The 16,018-nt window shown below is 42.8% G+C and overlaps 1 protein-coding gene across 2 annotated transcripts; it reads left to right on the top strand.

Moving 5' to 3' along the window:
* Positions 1-4,197: 4,197 nt before the first annotated feature.
* LOC111154311 (serpin family B member 12) lies at positions 4,198-14,359 on the top strand. Of its 2 annotated transcripts, none has more exons than XM_022513826.1 (7): positions 4,198-4,379; positions 6,445-6,579; positions 7,339-7,479; positions 8,993-9,110; positions 10,948-11,090; positions 12,047-12,214; positions 13,173-14,359. In XM_022513826.1, the coding sequence occupies exons 1-7, from the start codon at positions 4,212-4,214 to the stop codon at positions 13,575-13,577; spliced, it is 1,278 nt and encodes a 425-aa protein (XP_022369534.1). In that variant the 5' UTR covers positions 4,198-4,211; the 3' UTR covers positions 13,578-14,359. The 2 variants fall into 2 exon arrangements, with proteins under 2 accessions (XP_022369534.1, XP_022369535.1); XM_022513827.1 differs by having other exon boundaries at positions 4,212-4,379; positions 6,445-6,519; positions 13,173-13,577.
* The last annotated feature ends 1,659 nt before the right edge of the window (positions 14,360-16,018 follow it).

The raw sequence follows: 16,018 nt of genomic DNA, 5'->3' as shown, positions 1-16,018 counted from the left end.
CAGTGCTCTAAAATTTGTTGCCATGTTTAGTAATACATCTAGAGTACATTTTAAAATTAAACTTCATCCATACATATAAAATTTATGTATATTTATGTATAAATATACATACATAATAAATATATAGAGAAGGTCTATGTAACTATACTATTATGGACTCTTCCCATCCATCTTCTTTCACTCAAGTTGTGCTTATGAGATCCACATTATTATGGGGCACTAGAGTTCACTCAGACATACTGCTATGTATTCCATTGTATACCTGACCCATAAGCTGTTTATTTATCTTTCTGATTATGGACATTTGGTTTGTTTCTGAGTTTGGGCTATTATGAAAGTGTTTCTGTGAACTTATTTATACACACCACTTTTTAAAATCTGAAAGGTATTTTCAGAGAGGTGTGAAAGCTACACACCTCTGAAAAATATTTGTTATGGTTACATTTTAGTATGATGATGATTAGATCTCTACTTTCCACTTATTGCTAAGTTGGTCCCATATGTAAATCCAGTGGATCTGGAGACTGGCTTGGTCATACTATTTTCAAATTAGTACCTATGTAAAGGGATTTTTGATGAGGACAAGAAAACAGACCTTAGAGATTTTCCTCCTTTATTTTCTGTTGTAACAACATAACATGGCTTTTACTGACCACCAGTGTCTCTCTAATAAATAAGAACAGCGTTAAGTAGCTTTAAAATGTTGAAAACATGATATTTTTAAATCGCTTGCTTGAATTTTACTAGAGGAATACTAGAATAAGTCTTGATGAGTGCTGCTTAAAATTTTTTTCTTATGTTATACTCTTCTGCTTTTTCTATTTCTTTTTTAAGAAGATTTTATTTATTTATTTGAGAGAGAGAGAGAGAGATTGAGCATGCACATGAATTGGGGGGGGGGCGGGGGGGTGGAGAATCTGAAGCAGGCTCCCTGCTGAACACAGAGCCTGACATGGAGTGCGATCCCATGACCCTGAGATCATGACCTGAGCCCAAACCAAGAGTGGGAGGGTCAATCAACTGAGCCACGCAGGCACCCCTGCTTTTTCTATTTCCTTTTGTAAATGAGTACGGGATTGCACGATGCTCTCAGATCATGGGAGCTGCTTCTGTTGAGGTACTGCTCTATGAGATGGTGGGTTTCTCAGAGACAAAACTGGGTCTCAGTCAGCTCGTGCTACTATGTGCAGTGACTGTCCTCATGGGATAAGTTTCGAAATGGTTATCGGGTAATTAGGTTACTGTCAGATTTAGCCAGTTTCTAATTCAAAAACAAACAAAACGACAACAGCCCTCAGAAGGTAATTATTGGATGGCCTTTTAATCTAGTTACTAAATGCTCATTTTTCTATATTTTAGAGTTTTATAGAACACCAGGAAAGATTCTCCCGTAATAAATGCTTACATACAGGCATCCAACACCAACTACAGCTTTTAGGCTGTTCGTCCATGAGGACCATTCTCACCCCTCCCTCGGAAGGTGGGCAGAGTTAAGCTACATAGACTCTAATGGAAACTTAGAACCAATCCACAGGGTAGAACCTGATGAGGCACAGAAAATAAACTGTTGCTGGGTGAGGACAAGATAGTAGCTGGACCCAGGTTAGGGAATGTGTGAAAAGTTCACAAAATTTAGTGTAGTTTCCATGTTCTTTAGGCGCCAATGGGCAGACAGAGTGTGGGGGTACACTGCAGCTCCCAGAGTGAATAAGGGTAGTAGATGAATTAGAAATGGGCAGAAAGCAATCTGTTCCAGGAGAGAGCAGGCCTGGGCATGGAGAGGTCTGAGTCTTGCTCTTCTCCTGGCCAGCTATGTGACTGTGTGCAAGTCACTGCCACTTCTGGCCTCAGGATTTTTAGTCTCAGGAAGAAGGGAGTTGGCCTGCATGAGCCATCATGTCCTTAGTAGGTAAGACTCCAGCTGCTCAGTTCTGTGCATGTCACACCAGAAAGGAACACCCTTCCCTCTGATGCCAGTGGCACATCCGTAAAAAGAAACAGGCTAAAGTTGAGCAAATAGCTGGGACATTTAAAGAGCCAGGTTGGGATCATTCAATTTTCAATCCAAATCCCATCTTTGCCTTGAGTATTTTGTCTCTAGCCTTCTTTTATAGTAGTGAACAAAGAGCCAGAGTATCCACTGCCTTTTCCTTTGGTGCCAAAGATTTGTATCATAATAGCAACCTTGATTATATGACCAAGACTTTAAAAAAGATGAGACTACTTTTTATCCAAATTTTATGATTTAACACAAGTCTGTGAAATCCCCTTGACTCAGACCATCTTGAATTTATCTGATTTCTCTACTTCTTTAGTAAGTTTGTTACTGAAGTGGTAATGCTAGCTACTGTTGTAGAACATGCTGGATGGGAAGGGATTTTCCACCTAAAGAATGTAGATTCCTGAGGTCTAAAACAGTGAATTTCCAGACAAGCTCAGGACATATGTTTCTTGGAAAGCATCTATCTGAACCCAGTTTTAGCAGCACAAAATGAGAAATATGCATCACATACAAGTTTGGCAGGAAAAAGAATATAAGCGTAAAAATGGACTCTAAACTGAACAGGGGAGAACACCAATATATAGTGGGCATGTGTTTGACCAGTCTGTCCTACACTGAGGACAACTTAGGAGAAACAATAGATACAGCAGAAAGAGCACTTAGTTTAGGCCAACATGTGTGGTTCAATTCTTTGTTTCTTTTCTCATTTGTAGAAAGGGAATGACAATATCTACTCTGTAAAGTTGTCGGGTTAAAGCTAATATATGTAAAACATATGTCTGGCACTTTTAAAAATGGGTATTTAATTTTTTTTTTTTGAGTTAGGTTTTATAGACTAAAAAAGCTGGTGTTAAGCTGGAAAGATTCTAAAAGCAATGTACAACGTTCAATTCAGTGCAATAATAATTTCTTAATGCTTTACTATGTACCACATGTCTGATGATAAAAAATAGACATAAAGGGGCTTACATTTCCATCTTGGAAAATATGCAATATCCATTGACAAAAAGACAAAAGAGAAGGCATTTCTTTTGGGATGGTCCAAAGTGAGATCTGTGTAAGATTTTCTTGATTTTCTTGATACTTCTGGAACAGATTATTGGTGAGGGGCAAGGAATCTGTCATGAAGGAATCACTCCCTTATTTTGGTTCCATATCATTGTGGTTCTACACTGTCAAGGGAAGGTATTAAACCTAATGACTTCTAAACTCCCAGCATCTTTCAAGATCAATGATCTCTTGAACAATAATATCAATGACTGACCGAGACACCTCAAGGCTTACAGGTTGCATGTGGAATGAGTCAAAGGAGGTGAGAAGGTGACAAAGTACATGGCCCATGACAATTTCCTGGGTATTGTCAGTCCTAGGGTGTTGAGGGGAGAGTGCTGGCAAAGGACTTGAGCAGAACCATGTATAGCCTGTGAAGAAGGAGATGGGATATAGTTTTCTTGGTTGCAGACTTGACCATGAGGACATGGTTGCTTGTGACTTTGTTTTACCTAAATAAAGGAAGTTTTACCACAATAGAATTGTGGTAAACAATTAGACATGTCTAAAACCTAATCCTTGGTACCTGTGAATGTGCTCTTATTGGGAAATGGGGTCTTGGCAGATTTAATCAGGTTAAGATGAGGTCATACTGGATTAGTGTGGACCCTAATCCAATGATTGGTGTCCTTATTATAAGAAAGGGGAAATGTGGACTCACACAGAAGACTAGGGAAGAACACCATATGGAGGCAGAGACTTGTGGTGCCTCTCTAAACCAAGGAATGTCAACAGTTGCTGGAAACCACCAGAAGTTGAGAGAGAGGCAAGAAACAGATTCTCCTTGACAGCCCCCAGAATGAACCAATCCTGCCAATACCTTGATTTTGGACATCTGGTCTCCAAAACTGAGGGAGAATAAATTCTTTTTGTTTAAGCCACCCAGTTTGTGGTAATTTGTTATAGCAGCTCTAGGGAGCTAAATCATATCACTAAATGAAAATAGACCTTTGTCTGTATCAGTATCAATATGGACATTAATATCTATATACCAAGATGATGATGACCTTAGTTTTTGAGTTTTTAATAACATGTGGAATCACTGTATATGCTTATATCTCATGTGTTTAAAATGAGAACTGTTTATTTATCTTCCTCTGACCATGATGTTTTCTCTGTTTTGTTTTGTGTTTGGTTTTAGACTGTCATCAATTTCAGGATGGACTCTCTCGTGGCAGCCAACACCAAATTTTGCTTTGATCTTTTCCAGGAGATAAGCAAAGATGATCCTCATAAAAACATCTTCTTCTGTCCTCTAAGCCTCTCAGCTGCCCTTGGCATGGTCCGCCTGGGGGCCAGAAGCGAGAGTGCACAGCAGATCGACCAGGTGTGGCTCCGGTATCTCTGGGTCCATCCTCAGAGTCAGACCCTAGTCCTTCTTTCACAAGCCATGATGCTCACTGAGCCTGGGGCCTGGGGGGAGACTGCATTTGCCCTGGAGTTTTCATTTACATCCCACCTTGCTCTCTCTTCAAGGCTCAGTGAAACCTCTGCCTCCTTTATGACACTTCTTCAGCCTCCCCAGGCTCATAACTTTTCTCAGTCACCTTCTCTGTCTCTGTGTGTCTTGTCTGTCTGTTTGCCTGTATGTCTGTTCCTTTCTGCTCTATAATTATCCATACTGATATCACTAACAATATTTCTTATGTGTCTATGTGTTCTTTCATTCCATAAATAAGTATTTAGTAAGCACAAATTATGTATCCAGTGGAAAAGATCTTAGTGTCCTCCTTGACTTCTTTCTCACTTCACATCTAACTCCAACAGGTTTTTCTCTTGATATACAGCCCAAACGTATGTGCTTCCTGCTGTGTCCCTGAGTCTGACCCACCACCATCCTTTCTAACCTGGATGCAGCTTCCTCATGGGCTTCCTTGCTTCTGCTGACAGTCTGTTCTCAATACGGCTGCCAGAAAGATCCTTTAAAACCTCAAGCAGAGCCTACTTCTCATCATTTCAAAACCTGGACTTCCAAGTTAGCTAATGATAGAAGCCTGAGTCCTTACGGTGGCCCATGAAGATCTAGTATCTGACTTCCCATCAACCAATCACCCTGTCCCCTCCCCACTCCTCCAAACACGCTGGCCTCCAGGTTCCTTGGGTAAGCATGCCCACTCCTGCCTTAGGGCCTTTGCTCCATCCCCTTTGCCTAATGGCTTTCCCCCCAGATAACTGATCTATAACTTAGTTTCTCCTTCAGGACTTTGATCAGAGTTTACCTTCTCAACCAGTCCTTCCTTCACCTCTCCATCTAATGCTGCATCCTGACTCCTCACCCCATAAAATGACTTCTTACCCTACCTACTTTTCCCTGACATGGCATTTTCCATCTTCCAACATAATGCATACAGTAGCTCATTACTATGTGCCTACCTGGCTAGAATATAATTCTCCAGATGGCAAGAATCTTTGTCCTAGAACCATGCTTGGCTAATAGCAGCTTCCAATACAAATCTGTAGAATGAACGAATGAATGTGACAAGAACAACTTCCCAAATAACCTGTAGGCTCCCGAAGTTGGTCTTATAACTTCCCTGGATCTCGCACACAGCACAGAGGTTATGCGGGCACCTGTCTGTTGTCCCTAATATGGAGGAGTTGAATTCTTGGATTAAGGTAGAATGTGTTTGGAGTTATTCTGCTTTATTCATTTACTTCTATTAACAGTATCCCATTAGGAGAACTTAGCTTTAGACTGTCACTAGCATCCTCCCCATCAGGTGTCAGAGGTTCTTTCTCCAAGCACTTGGGTTTCACGTGCCCAGCAAAACGGTCCTGAGCAACACAAGATGTGCCTTTGTCTCCTACCTTTCCTGCAATGCTCTGGGTGACTTGTCTTTCGCTGCCCTCACTTGCTTCATTGACTGAAAGGTCTAGATCAGTGCTAACACAAATATAATTCAAACCCCACATGTGATTTAAAAAAATTTAGCAGCCATAAGTAAAAAAAAAAAAATCGGTGAGACTCATTTTAATAGTATATTTTATTTAACCCAATATACCCAAAATATCATATCAACATGTAATCAAGCAAGCAATTTAAATGAGATATTTTAATTATTTTTTCGTACTAAGTCTTCACAAATCCAATGAGTATTTTACACTAACAGTCTGACCAGCTCCACAGCCATGTGTGTCTCGTGGAGACCTGGACATCCTTTTAGTTTGGTTACATTCATTCTTATGTGCAGACCCCCGGGGGTTGCATGCAGTTCACTTCCCTTCCATTCCACCTCACAACCAAGTCAAAAGGATCATCCGCTACGCTTTGCACTGTTGTTTCAGGGTTGACTCTGGAGTCATTGTCCCTGTCACACTATAAAAAGGTTCTGAAGCTGTTCAGATTTCCTGGTTCGTATCGTCTGAGAAACCCCATCACTGTCCTCACGCAGGTACTACACTTCAATGAATTTTCCCAGAATGAAAGAAAAGAACCTGATCCCTGTCTGAAAAGCAAAAAACAGGAAGTGCAGGCTGACAGCCATGTGGAGGCACAGAAAGAAACAACGGAGCCTCTGACCCTGCAGGTGAGCCACCATGAACTCCTGCCCCTCTTCTTGTGAACTGCTCATCCTGGTTACGCTGTATTTGGCAATGGTTACTCATCCCCAGATGTTACGTCCTGGCGTTATTGGCAGCAACAACAGTAGGAAGAATGCCGTACGACCTCCAATTCTTTTCTGATTATGTATCTTATATGTCGGTGGCTGTAAGCTAGTTTCCTAAAGAGTAGGATCGGGTATCTTCTACTCATGATAAAGGCAGTTACAGGAAAGCCCCAGAACTCACCTACTTTTCCGGGTCACAGGTCCCCAGGATGGAGCATGGTGGAGGATGAAGGGCAGTAAGGGGCAGGAATCAGCCGTGGGAGTCTTACTCTCTTTATCTACCTCTCCTTATCTATTTCATGGGGAAATATACTTTTATTGGTTGCCTCATACCAGGAGTGGGAAAGATATTCTCCAGGATATGTATCCCTGTACCTTAGAAAGTTTAAGAGGAAGGTAGAGAGAAGATTGTCTTTTTCTTCTATATTTTTGAATATAGAGGAAAACGAGGTGCGCTGAACTAAAAAATAGTGTGCACTGCTGAGTCCCCAGATGTACTGTTCCTGGAGGACCTTGATACCTAATGGGAGTAGTGATCTTCCCCTGGGGCCCCTTCCTGCCCTCCATTCCTCTCTTCTTCTCAGCTTGCTCCCCCTCATGGTAACAACATGAAATGACAACGTGCTCTGGTGGCCTTTTGCTCTCCTGATCAGGTCATTTTCTTTCTTCTTTTGTCAGGCTGAGTCTTCCAATGATGAGAGTGGACTGCTCAGTTGCTACTTCGGGAAGCTTCTCTCCAAGATAGACAGGATCCGAGTTGATTACACCCTAAGTATTGCCAATAGGCTTTACGGAGAGCAGGAATTCCAGATCTGTCCGGTGAGTTCGGCATGGCTGGTGATTAAAACTATCGTATGGCATATGTTGTAAAAATCAGGGAGTAGCTGGATTACTCACCTGGCACCTGGACCACAATCCTGTCTGACATGTACTGTGATGTACTGTGGACTGGGGGTTCCCCGGGGCCCACCTCTTTCTCTCCCACACTGTTGGTTGCCCTGATTCTGCCAGTTTTCAACTTGAGCAGTTTAGGAGGCCTGTTGTGGATGAAAGGGGGTCGTGTGACCCTAATAACTTTGGAGCACACGTGGGTTTGGTGATGACTTTCTCTGTTGGGACTGTCTTTCCCAGTAAAGGTGCCTGGTAGATGCACTTGGTAGTTCTTCTTCCTGTCCCTCCCCACCCTTCCCCCAGCACCTTTAAAATCCCCTTTCATGCCACTGTGAGGCCACCCCTCAATAGAATTGTAGTCAGCAGCACCGCGGTATAGCAGAAGGAGACTGCGTTTGGAGCCAAAGGGCGTCCGGCTCCTCCCTGTGGCTAAGCAGCGTGTACCTACAGCAAGACCCATCAGGTTCCTCTCTCACCGTTGCAAGGAGCCACACACTTAGCAATGGGCATGAGGGGTGTGACCATAGGCAAATGTGTGATGCAGGTGGTTAGGCTGGTCTAGTGAGGGGGCGGGCTTAGCCTCCTTTGGCCAAAAGAAGTATGTTCTCTCAACAATGAGAATGAGATTTTAGATGTTGTCTTTTCTTTTTTGGAACTGGCTTTATGGGGGTATAAATTCATATATCATACAATTCACCTATTAAAATTGTACACGCCAGTCATTTGGGTATATTACCCTGTAATTGTGGTAACATATAATGTAAAAATGGCTATTTTAACCAGTTTTAAGTAAACAGTTTGTTAGCCTTGATCACATTCACAATGTTGTGCAAACATCACCCAATTTCCAAAACATTTTCATCGCTCCGGATGAAAGTAGGGCTTTAATTCTTAAAAATAGAGGCATTTTGCAGCTAAATCTCTCAAGTAACTTCATACTGATGTTATAGGGTCTCCACAAATGGGACGTTCAAGGATATCTGGTAGGAACAGCTTGTGCCCTTGTAACTGTAGACTGCTTCATGAATAGACATTCTTTTTTCTTTTTTTAAAATTTTTATTTATTTATTTTTAGAGAGAGAAAGAGAGAGAGAGTGCGTGCAGGGGGAGGTACAGAGGGAGAAGGAGAGGGAGGGGAAAGAATCTCAATTAGACTTTGCACTGAGCGCAGAGATGGACGTGGGACTCGAGCTGAAACCAAGAATCGAAGGTTTAGGCAACTGAGTCACCCAAAAATCCCGTGAACAAGCATTCTATATCCTGAATTGTCACCACGATGAATGAAAGGCCTGTGGCTAATTAAGAGTGGGGGATAGATAGAGACCACGTGCGTCCCATTTAAATGACCATCTCTCTCATTAGGCTTCTCCTGACTGCCTCATACCTATTAGCACGGTTATCTGATTTCACTGTATTATTTCTCTTTATTCCAATTTAACAGGAATACTTAGATGGTGTGACTCAATTTTACCATACGACCATTGAAAGTGTTGATTTCCGGAAGGACTCCGAGAAGTCCAGACAACAGATTAACTTTTGGGTTGAATCTCAGTCCCAAGGTAAGAAAGACCAAACACATTGTAGCTAGTCTTCTTTTCCATTTAAAAGGAGAAAAGCCAGCCTGGTGTCTCAGATTGCAAGTCTGTCATGACCAGGTGCTCACATGCATGGGCCGTGTTCAAAGCCTGTTTTGCAGGTGCAAACAGTTACACGCTTAGATGCTGTGTTTCTCCTTTGCTCCCTCATAAAAGGGGAAATCCGTTCAGCCAAGCACATGCCAGTGGGATGCTAACTATTTTCAAGTTTTTTAAGATTTCATTTATTTATTTGCCAGAGAGAGAGAGAGCACAAGCAGGGGAGTGGCAGGCAGAGGGAGAAGCGGGCTCCTTTCTGAACAAGGAGTCAAATGCAGGACTCAATCCCAGGGCCCCGGGATCACGATGTGGGCTGAGTGCAGACGCTTAACTGAGCCACCCACGTATCCCAGCTGTTTCTATTTTTTAAAAAAGGGTCAGTGGAAACGTTGCAAAGAGAATCTAGTTATTCAGAAGGAAATGGAAATAATTAAATCCAATTTTTATCAACGTTTCACTAGGTACATAGGTGTTTTCTGGATGAAGGGTTTAGAGATAGTGATGAGTAGTGAAATTTAGAATTCAACATAAAATGGAATAATTTTTTAATATGGAACTCCCCTGTCTGGCCTTGTCCTGGGAGAAGCACCCAAATTCCAAAATTATTTCTCCTAACTTGGTCCATATGCTGCAAAAATGCCCATTTCTTCAAGGTTCCACTCAGTTGCCAAGAAGAAAGCATGTTCACTAAAAAGATGTATACTAAGGCACTAGTTTACTCTCCGGCAGTATTTTAAGTGTAGGTGATGTCAAATAGTCTTTTATTATGGAGTTTAAGTAGAAGTCTTGCTGTAGAAAGCTCTACTCATCTTTAAGGACTAGGCATGTATTCAGATAACCAGTGGTTTGGTATTTTGCATGGAAAAGAATGCGTACCGCAAATGGATGATTGCCTCACCGCGTGGGATTTTCCAGTCTGGCTCAGGGCTGTGTTACGGTGCAAGGAGCCTCAGAGCTGGACCAAGAGCGGGAAGGCCCCAGGACTGATCTCAGCCAGCCTTGCTGATTTTTGGCTGTGTGGCCTTACCTCTCACTAGCTGTGGTGTATTCCTCTCTAAGAAGGGAAAACAATACCTACTTCTCATAATTGACATGCGATGGCATGAGAGGGGGCATGTGAAAGCCCCTACTGACCTGGCCTAGAATATTTATATGCATTTTTGTTCATATGTAAGCATATACCGTTTGCTGTGATGAGCACTTGAGATAGGAAGTTTACCCAATAGTCCTGTTTCTCAAGGAGGTTATAATATAATCATGTGGCAGGGTCTACTTTGAAAGGTAAATCATGGAGGTGAGGAGGGTAACCTAGTGATGGGTTTTAAAGAGGGCATAGGATGTGATGAGCACTGGGTATTATTCAGAACTAATGAATCATTGAACACCACATCAAAAACTAATGATGTACTATATGTTGGCTAATCGAACTTAATTAAAAAAAAAGAAAAGTAAATCATGGCATGGGATGTCTCATGGCAATTTCCAACCACAATGACTGGGAATAGAAGGAAATTCCCTCAGTTTCAGGGCTTTAGAATGGGTCCTTCTTGGGGTTGAGAGACAGTGTGTCTCCCCCACGATACACCCCATCACCTCCACCACATCCAGGACTGTACTGTGAGTGGTGGCATTTTCTTAGGTTAGTTCTTGAATCAGACATGCCCTAGCCTTGGGGATGGGAAGCAGCCTTCAGGAAAATCTGTCTACCTGAATACTTCTGGTACAATTCACATTCAGGATATTCTCTGAAACATTTTTTAAGGTAAGATCAAGGAACTCTTCAACAAGGATGCAATTGACAGTGCGACGGTGCTGGTGTTGGTGAATGCTGTTTACTTCAAGGCCAAATGGGAAAAATATTTTGACCCTAAAAACACAGTTGATGCCCCTTTCTCTCTAAATGAGGTATGATATTATAGCACGTGGTTTTCTAGATATTGCTCTCATAATTTCCACTAAGAAGTATGATTTCAAGTATGTGTACTCGACTCTAAAACTTAGGTCTCTGGGTTACAGCATACAATATAATAAGAATATTTTGTTATTAGAGAAATCAGTGTCAGAAGTTTGTTGACCACCTTGGTGCCAGGCACTACCCTGAGCATTTTCCATTCATTATTTCACTTGTTCCCTAAAATATCATTACGGAAATGCATGTTATTATTCCCATTTAGGAGTTGAGGGGAAAGAATGCAAAGGTTAGGTTACATGGCTAAATTCATGCATTAGCATTCACATCTGTGAGTATTTATCTCAAAAACTCATGTTCTAAGCCACCGAACTGTAGAATGGAGAAAAGGGAAGGTTGGGATCCCAGCCCACCACCTGTCAGCTGTGTTCCTCTCACAAGCACTGTGCATCTCATCTGTCGATTGATGACCTTTCATAAACATGAGGTGTCTGGGGTGGTGGCTTTGATCTGATGGAAACCTATGGAAGAAGTACTGTGATTCAATATGTAGATAATTATCATTTAACCAAAGCTCCAGGCCAGCAAAGGCAAGGGGTCAGGAGATCAGGTGAGGCCAACAGACTGGGTGGTGCAGACACTAAAGGTACGAAGCTGGTGGGGATATATCCCTTGGCTAGGCTGCAGGGAGAGCCTGAATAGATAGTTTACCAACGAGTTGTCTTGGGAGCTGAAGAACCTATGAAAACCAAGGGAAAATAAGGTGTTGGTAAGGACGGGCTGGCTGATCAGTGGGCAGAAGACTCATGGGTTGGGTCACTGGTGTGGCTCAGAGCTTCTGGTGAAGATGCTTCTTATCTTAGTGGAGCCCCGTTTTCAGGAGTGATGAAAGCCATGGGGGTGCGCGAGCTTCCCGTGACTGTCCCATGACTTTCTATCTTGTCCACTGCAGAATGAAAAGAGGACTGTGAAGATGATGAACCAAAAGGGCCTGTTTCGAATCGGCTTCATAGAGGAGTTGAAGGCACAGATCCTTGAAATGAGGTATACCAAGGGGGCACTCAGCATGTTCGTCCTGCTGCCTTCCTGCTCTGCAGATAATGTGAAGGGCCTGGAAGAGGTAAGTCTTCACTTCACTGTCTCTACAAAATACTTCACTGTCAGTCTTTGGAGAGCAGCCCTATTAACCATCTACCTGCCTGAGGAAGGATGGCACCTCAGTTATCAGAGATATCAGAGAATATGTAAGAATCTGAATTCAATGAGAGAGTTCGTCCTCATTGGTTTAGAAAAGGACGAATGCCAAAAGCGTTGGATAGGGCTTTCCTCTCCCATCTCACAGATCTCTGCGGTGGTTCTCCAGACCGAGGGATCTGGACATGGAGTGATGTGAGACTTGCTGCAAATGCTCAATAGCCTGACTTCTGGCCTCTTGCTTGGACTCTTCTGCTATGGCTCATGGAACGGAGCTGTTAACTGAACTCTGTTTTTGGGTGCAAGTGCCTTGACAGGGTGGAGATCTGGTGCTGGGATAAAGTGGTTGTGAGCTGGGGATCAGTGAAGGCTGGGGAGCCTCGGCGCTGTGCTGTTCTGTGCAGTGAAGAGATGGAGACAGAGGGAGAGAGAAATACCCGGATAGCGATCACAACAATAGCTACGATTCAAAATGTATCATGTGCCGGCACTATGTTAATTACTCTACATACATCATTTTGTTTAATCCCTCAAGAGCCTAATGGTATTATCTCCATTTTATAGATGAGGGAATTGAACCTCAGAATATTAAGGCGTGGCCAAGCTCACTCAACTTGGTCAACGGAGCTTTGCTGGGCTTTGACACGCAGACACCAGTCTGTCAGATACCAGAGGATACCAGAACTCAGATTGTCCTGTGACTTCTAAAGACTCAAGAGAATTGCTTGGAGAGATTTAAATGAGATCAGAGTAGGTTGAGGCTTAGGGAAGGACCTTGAAGGTTGTTACTGGCTGTTGAAATATACTCAAGCCTTTTGAAGTAATTGGGGCATCCTTTGCTGGTTCATAATATGACCTTAAATATTATTTCCTTCCTTTTGTAGCTTGAAAGGAACATCACTCATGAAAAAATAGTGACCTGGAGCAGCTCAGAGAATATGTCAGAAGAAACAGTAGATGTCTCCTTCCCGCAGTTCACCCTGGAAGACAGCTATGATCTCAATTCTATTCTACAGGACATGGGCATCACGGATATCTTTGAGGAAGGGAAGGCTGATCTTACTGGAATCTCTCCAAGTCCCAATTTTTACCTTTCAAAAGTTTTCCATAAAACCTTTGTGGAGGTGAATGAAAATGGCACCCAGGCAGTTGCTGCCAGTGGGGCCGTTGGCACAGTAATGTCCCTACCTTCCTGGGTGACGTTTACTGCCGATCACCCTTTTCTCTTTTTCATCAGACACAACAAAACCCAAACTATTCTATTCTATGGCAGGGTCTGCTCTCCCTGAAAGGAGCACACTGTATAGTACCCGGGAGCTGGAATAAAGTGGCAGAATGGTCTCCTGCTGGCATAACATGGGAATTTGTGTTCTTGCTGATATCTAAAGCTGACCGAATTCTGTCACAGCTCCATGCCCCCTTCCTCCTGCCACTGGCCTGAGCTTGTCCTGATCCTTCTCTCACCCTGTAGCTGACTTTCATCTACGTCCATTAGTATCAAAGTCTCTGGCTCCCTCCCTAACCTTTTACCACACTAAGCTTTCAAGCATATAATTCACCCTCTGTGACCTTGAAGGTCAGTGTAATGGAATGTGTAATGTACTGACTTTAAGTTCCCTACCTCCATATAAAGGAATCCTGGAAGTTCAAGTCATTAGACCACTTCTAGGGGAGGATAAATTCAGAAACCACTTTAACATGGGCAACAGGAGGAAATGTTTAAATGGAATGTGTTTTGGAAACTCAGCTCCACTTCTATGGTAGTTAAAACCAGGGGTCACTGCTGGCCAAGACGCCCTGCCTCTTTCTCTCCCATCTTCTTCTATTGCATGGAGGATGCCCTGTAAGATGCTTCTCACCTGAGGGAAAATCCACCCACTAGGGGTGGATTTAAGTGAGAGCTCAAGGACGGAAGCCTGCCCTGACCAGCACTCGTTCTGCGGAGGTCAGGGCATGTTTTGCGAATCTGACATTGACCTAGGGGAGCAGCAGTGGATTTAAAAATTAGTCTCAGCTTTCCTTATTGAGTCTCCTAAGCCATCATCATGAAGCACGATCCTCTGCGTCTTTTTTACCCCTTCCTCAGAAAATTCACCTCTGTAGTTACCCTTAAATACCCAACAAGTTAGGTGGGGGAGGGGAGCGCTGCCCCCCGTAGACTGCTGGCTCCCTAACCCCCTCTGTCAGGAGTCTGCCACATGGACCTATCTCCTCCTGGAGGCCTTATGCCGGGTCACGTCCTGAGAGCTGGCCTGGGTCTGGGCATGATGCATGTGGAAATCTTTGTCAGGAAGGCCGTTGGCTTCATATCAAGCTCTAGTCTACTGAAAGCCAGATACTTAAGTGTTTAAGACTCTAGAACTGGGACCTTCGTTCTCTGATATGTCTGTCTGAATTCTTGATCTCTGCCTTAGCTGAACACTCTGGAATGACTATATTACCAATGCCTAACTCAAGGATGTGGAGAATCATTCTGTCAAGGTGAATTTCTGGTCTTAGCCGTGGCCCTGTTTCCCTGCCCTGCCCTGCCCTATGAGCGTCCTCCTCCCAGTTGCCACTGTGTTGGTTAAGAGTGGCTGTGGCGGTTTTTGTAAGAGAAGGTAGGTTAAGTTCAGCTGGTTAAGTCATGCTGGCCCCAGTCCCCCCGTTTGCCTCTATATTAATGATTTCTTTGTGCTGTGAAGGACAAGTTCCATGTTCCCCATACAGGCTTCTCATTGTCAAAGGTTGTTTGTGGTATAAAAAATTTCTCATTGATAATGTGAGGCAGCTTGAGGTGGCTCTTCCAAGTCCTTTCCACAGAAGGCATGTCCCATGGGCCAAATTTATGTCAGATAATAAAATATGTAGTCACTTCTGTGGTTCTTTTTGGGGCTAACATTTTGAAGATTCCATGCCTGACCTGTCATTGCTCTTGGATACTGAACTCAATAACTATGACTCAATAACTTTATGAAGGTTTGGCATTGTCCGGCATTGCTATGTTCTTATTCTTTTCCTTGATAAACACATCTTCTCATTGTATTGGGCTCTCTCAGAATTTTAATCACAAAGGGAAAGTGTATCTCCTTACAAAAATGAGAATGAGAGTGAGATTCTGTGAACCAGTAAACTTACTAATCTTCAGTTGATTAAAATGTTTCTTCTTAGTAAATAAAACACTTTTGTCCGTTAAAATGTGTACATTATTTTATGTGCCAACTGACTTTTTTAGTGACCTAAACCTAGCTTTAATTTTTTTCATCCCCAAATATAGAAATACATACTCTATAAAACTAACCATTCATCTCAATTATGTTGGAAAGATATATCTTGTGCCAGAAAATCTTTCTTAACTTTCTACCATAATTATATATGAAGGCATACACAAAAGATGAAAGCTTGCAATGATTCTAAAATCTAGGAGTGATATCCAGTGGATCATCAAACTTGGAAGACGTTTCTACTGACTACAAGTTAAGAGCTGGAAGGAAAACCTCAACAAGTGGTTCCCTGTATAGTGCCACCCCTGTGTCAGTCAGCTTTGTTCCCTCCCATTACTGGCTTCACTGGGGTTCAGAAACATAAGAGCCTTGCCAGCTTAAATTCCAGACAGCCATCTCTCTCCTTTGTCCTTGCTGTGGTCTCTTAGCCTCTGTCTTTCTTGTCAGTTTTTTTCTTTTTGCTGCCATTTGAAGACTGATTGATACTCCCCCGATACAACGCACAGGAAAGTGAAGAGAAGGTATTG

The sequence above is a fragment of the Enhydra lutris genome, unplaced genomic scaffold, assembly GCF_002288905.1.
Source record: "Enhydra lutris kenyoni isolate GAN:26980312 unplaced genomic scaffold, ASM228890v2 scaffoldscaffold36, whole genome shotgun sequence".
In the NCBI taxonomy this organism is placed as follows: Eukaryota; Metazoa; Chordata; class Mammalia; order Carnivora; family Mustelidae; genus Enhydra; species Enhydra lutris.
Note: the sequence above shows the minus strand (reverse complement) of the source record. Positions and strands in the feature narration are given on the sequence as shown.

What these genes read in the sequence shown, in the direction of transcription:
- LOC111154311 (XM_022513826.1), top strand. Translation starts at nt 4,212, where the DNA reads ATGGACTCTCTCGTGGCAGCCAACACCAAATTTTGCTTTGATCTTTTC. An exon ending in CCCCTTTCTCTCTAAATGAG is followed by an intron (nt 11,091 to 12,046) that starts GTATGATATTAT and finishes TGTCCACTGCAG; the next exon opens with AATGAAAAGAGGACTGTGAA. An exon ending in ATGTGAAGGGCCTGGAAGAG is followed by an intron (nt 12,215 to 13,172) that starts GTAAGTCTTCAC and finishes TTCCTTTTGTAG; the next exon opens with CTTGAAAGGAACATCACTCA.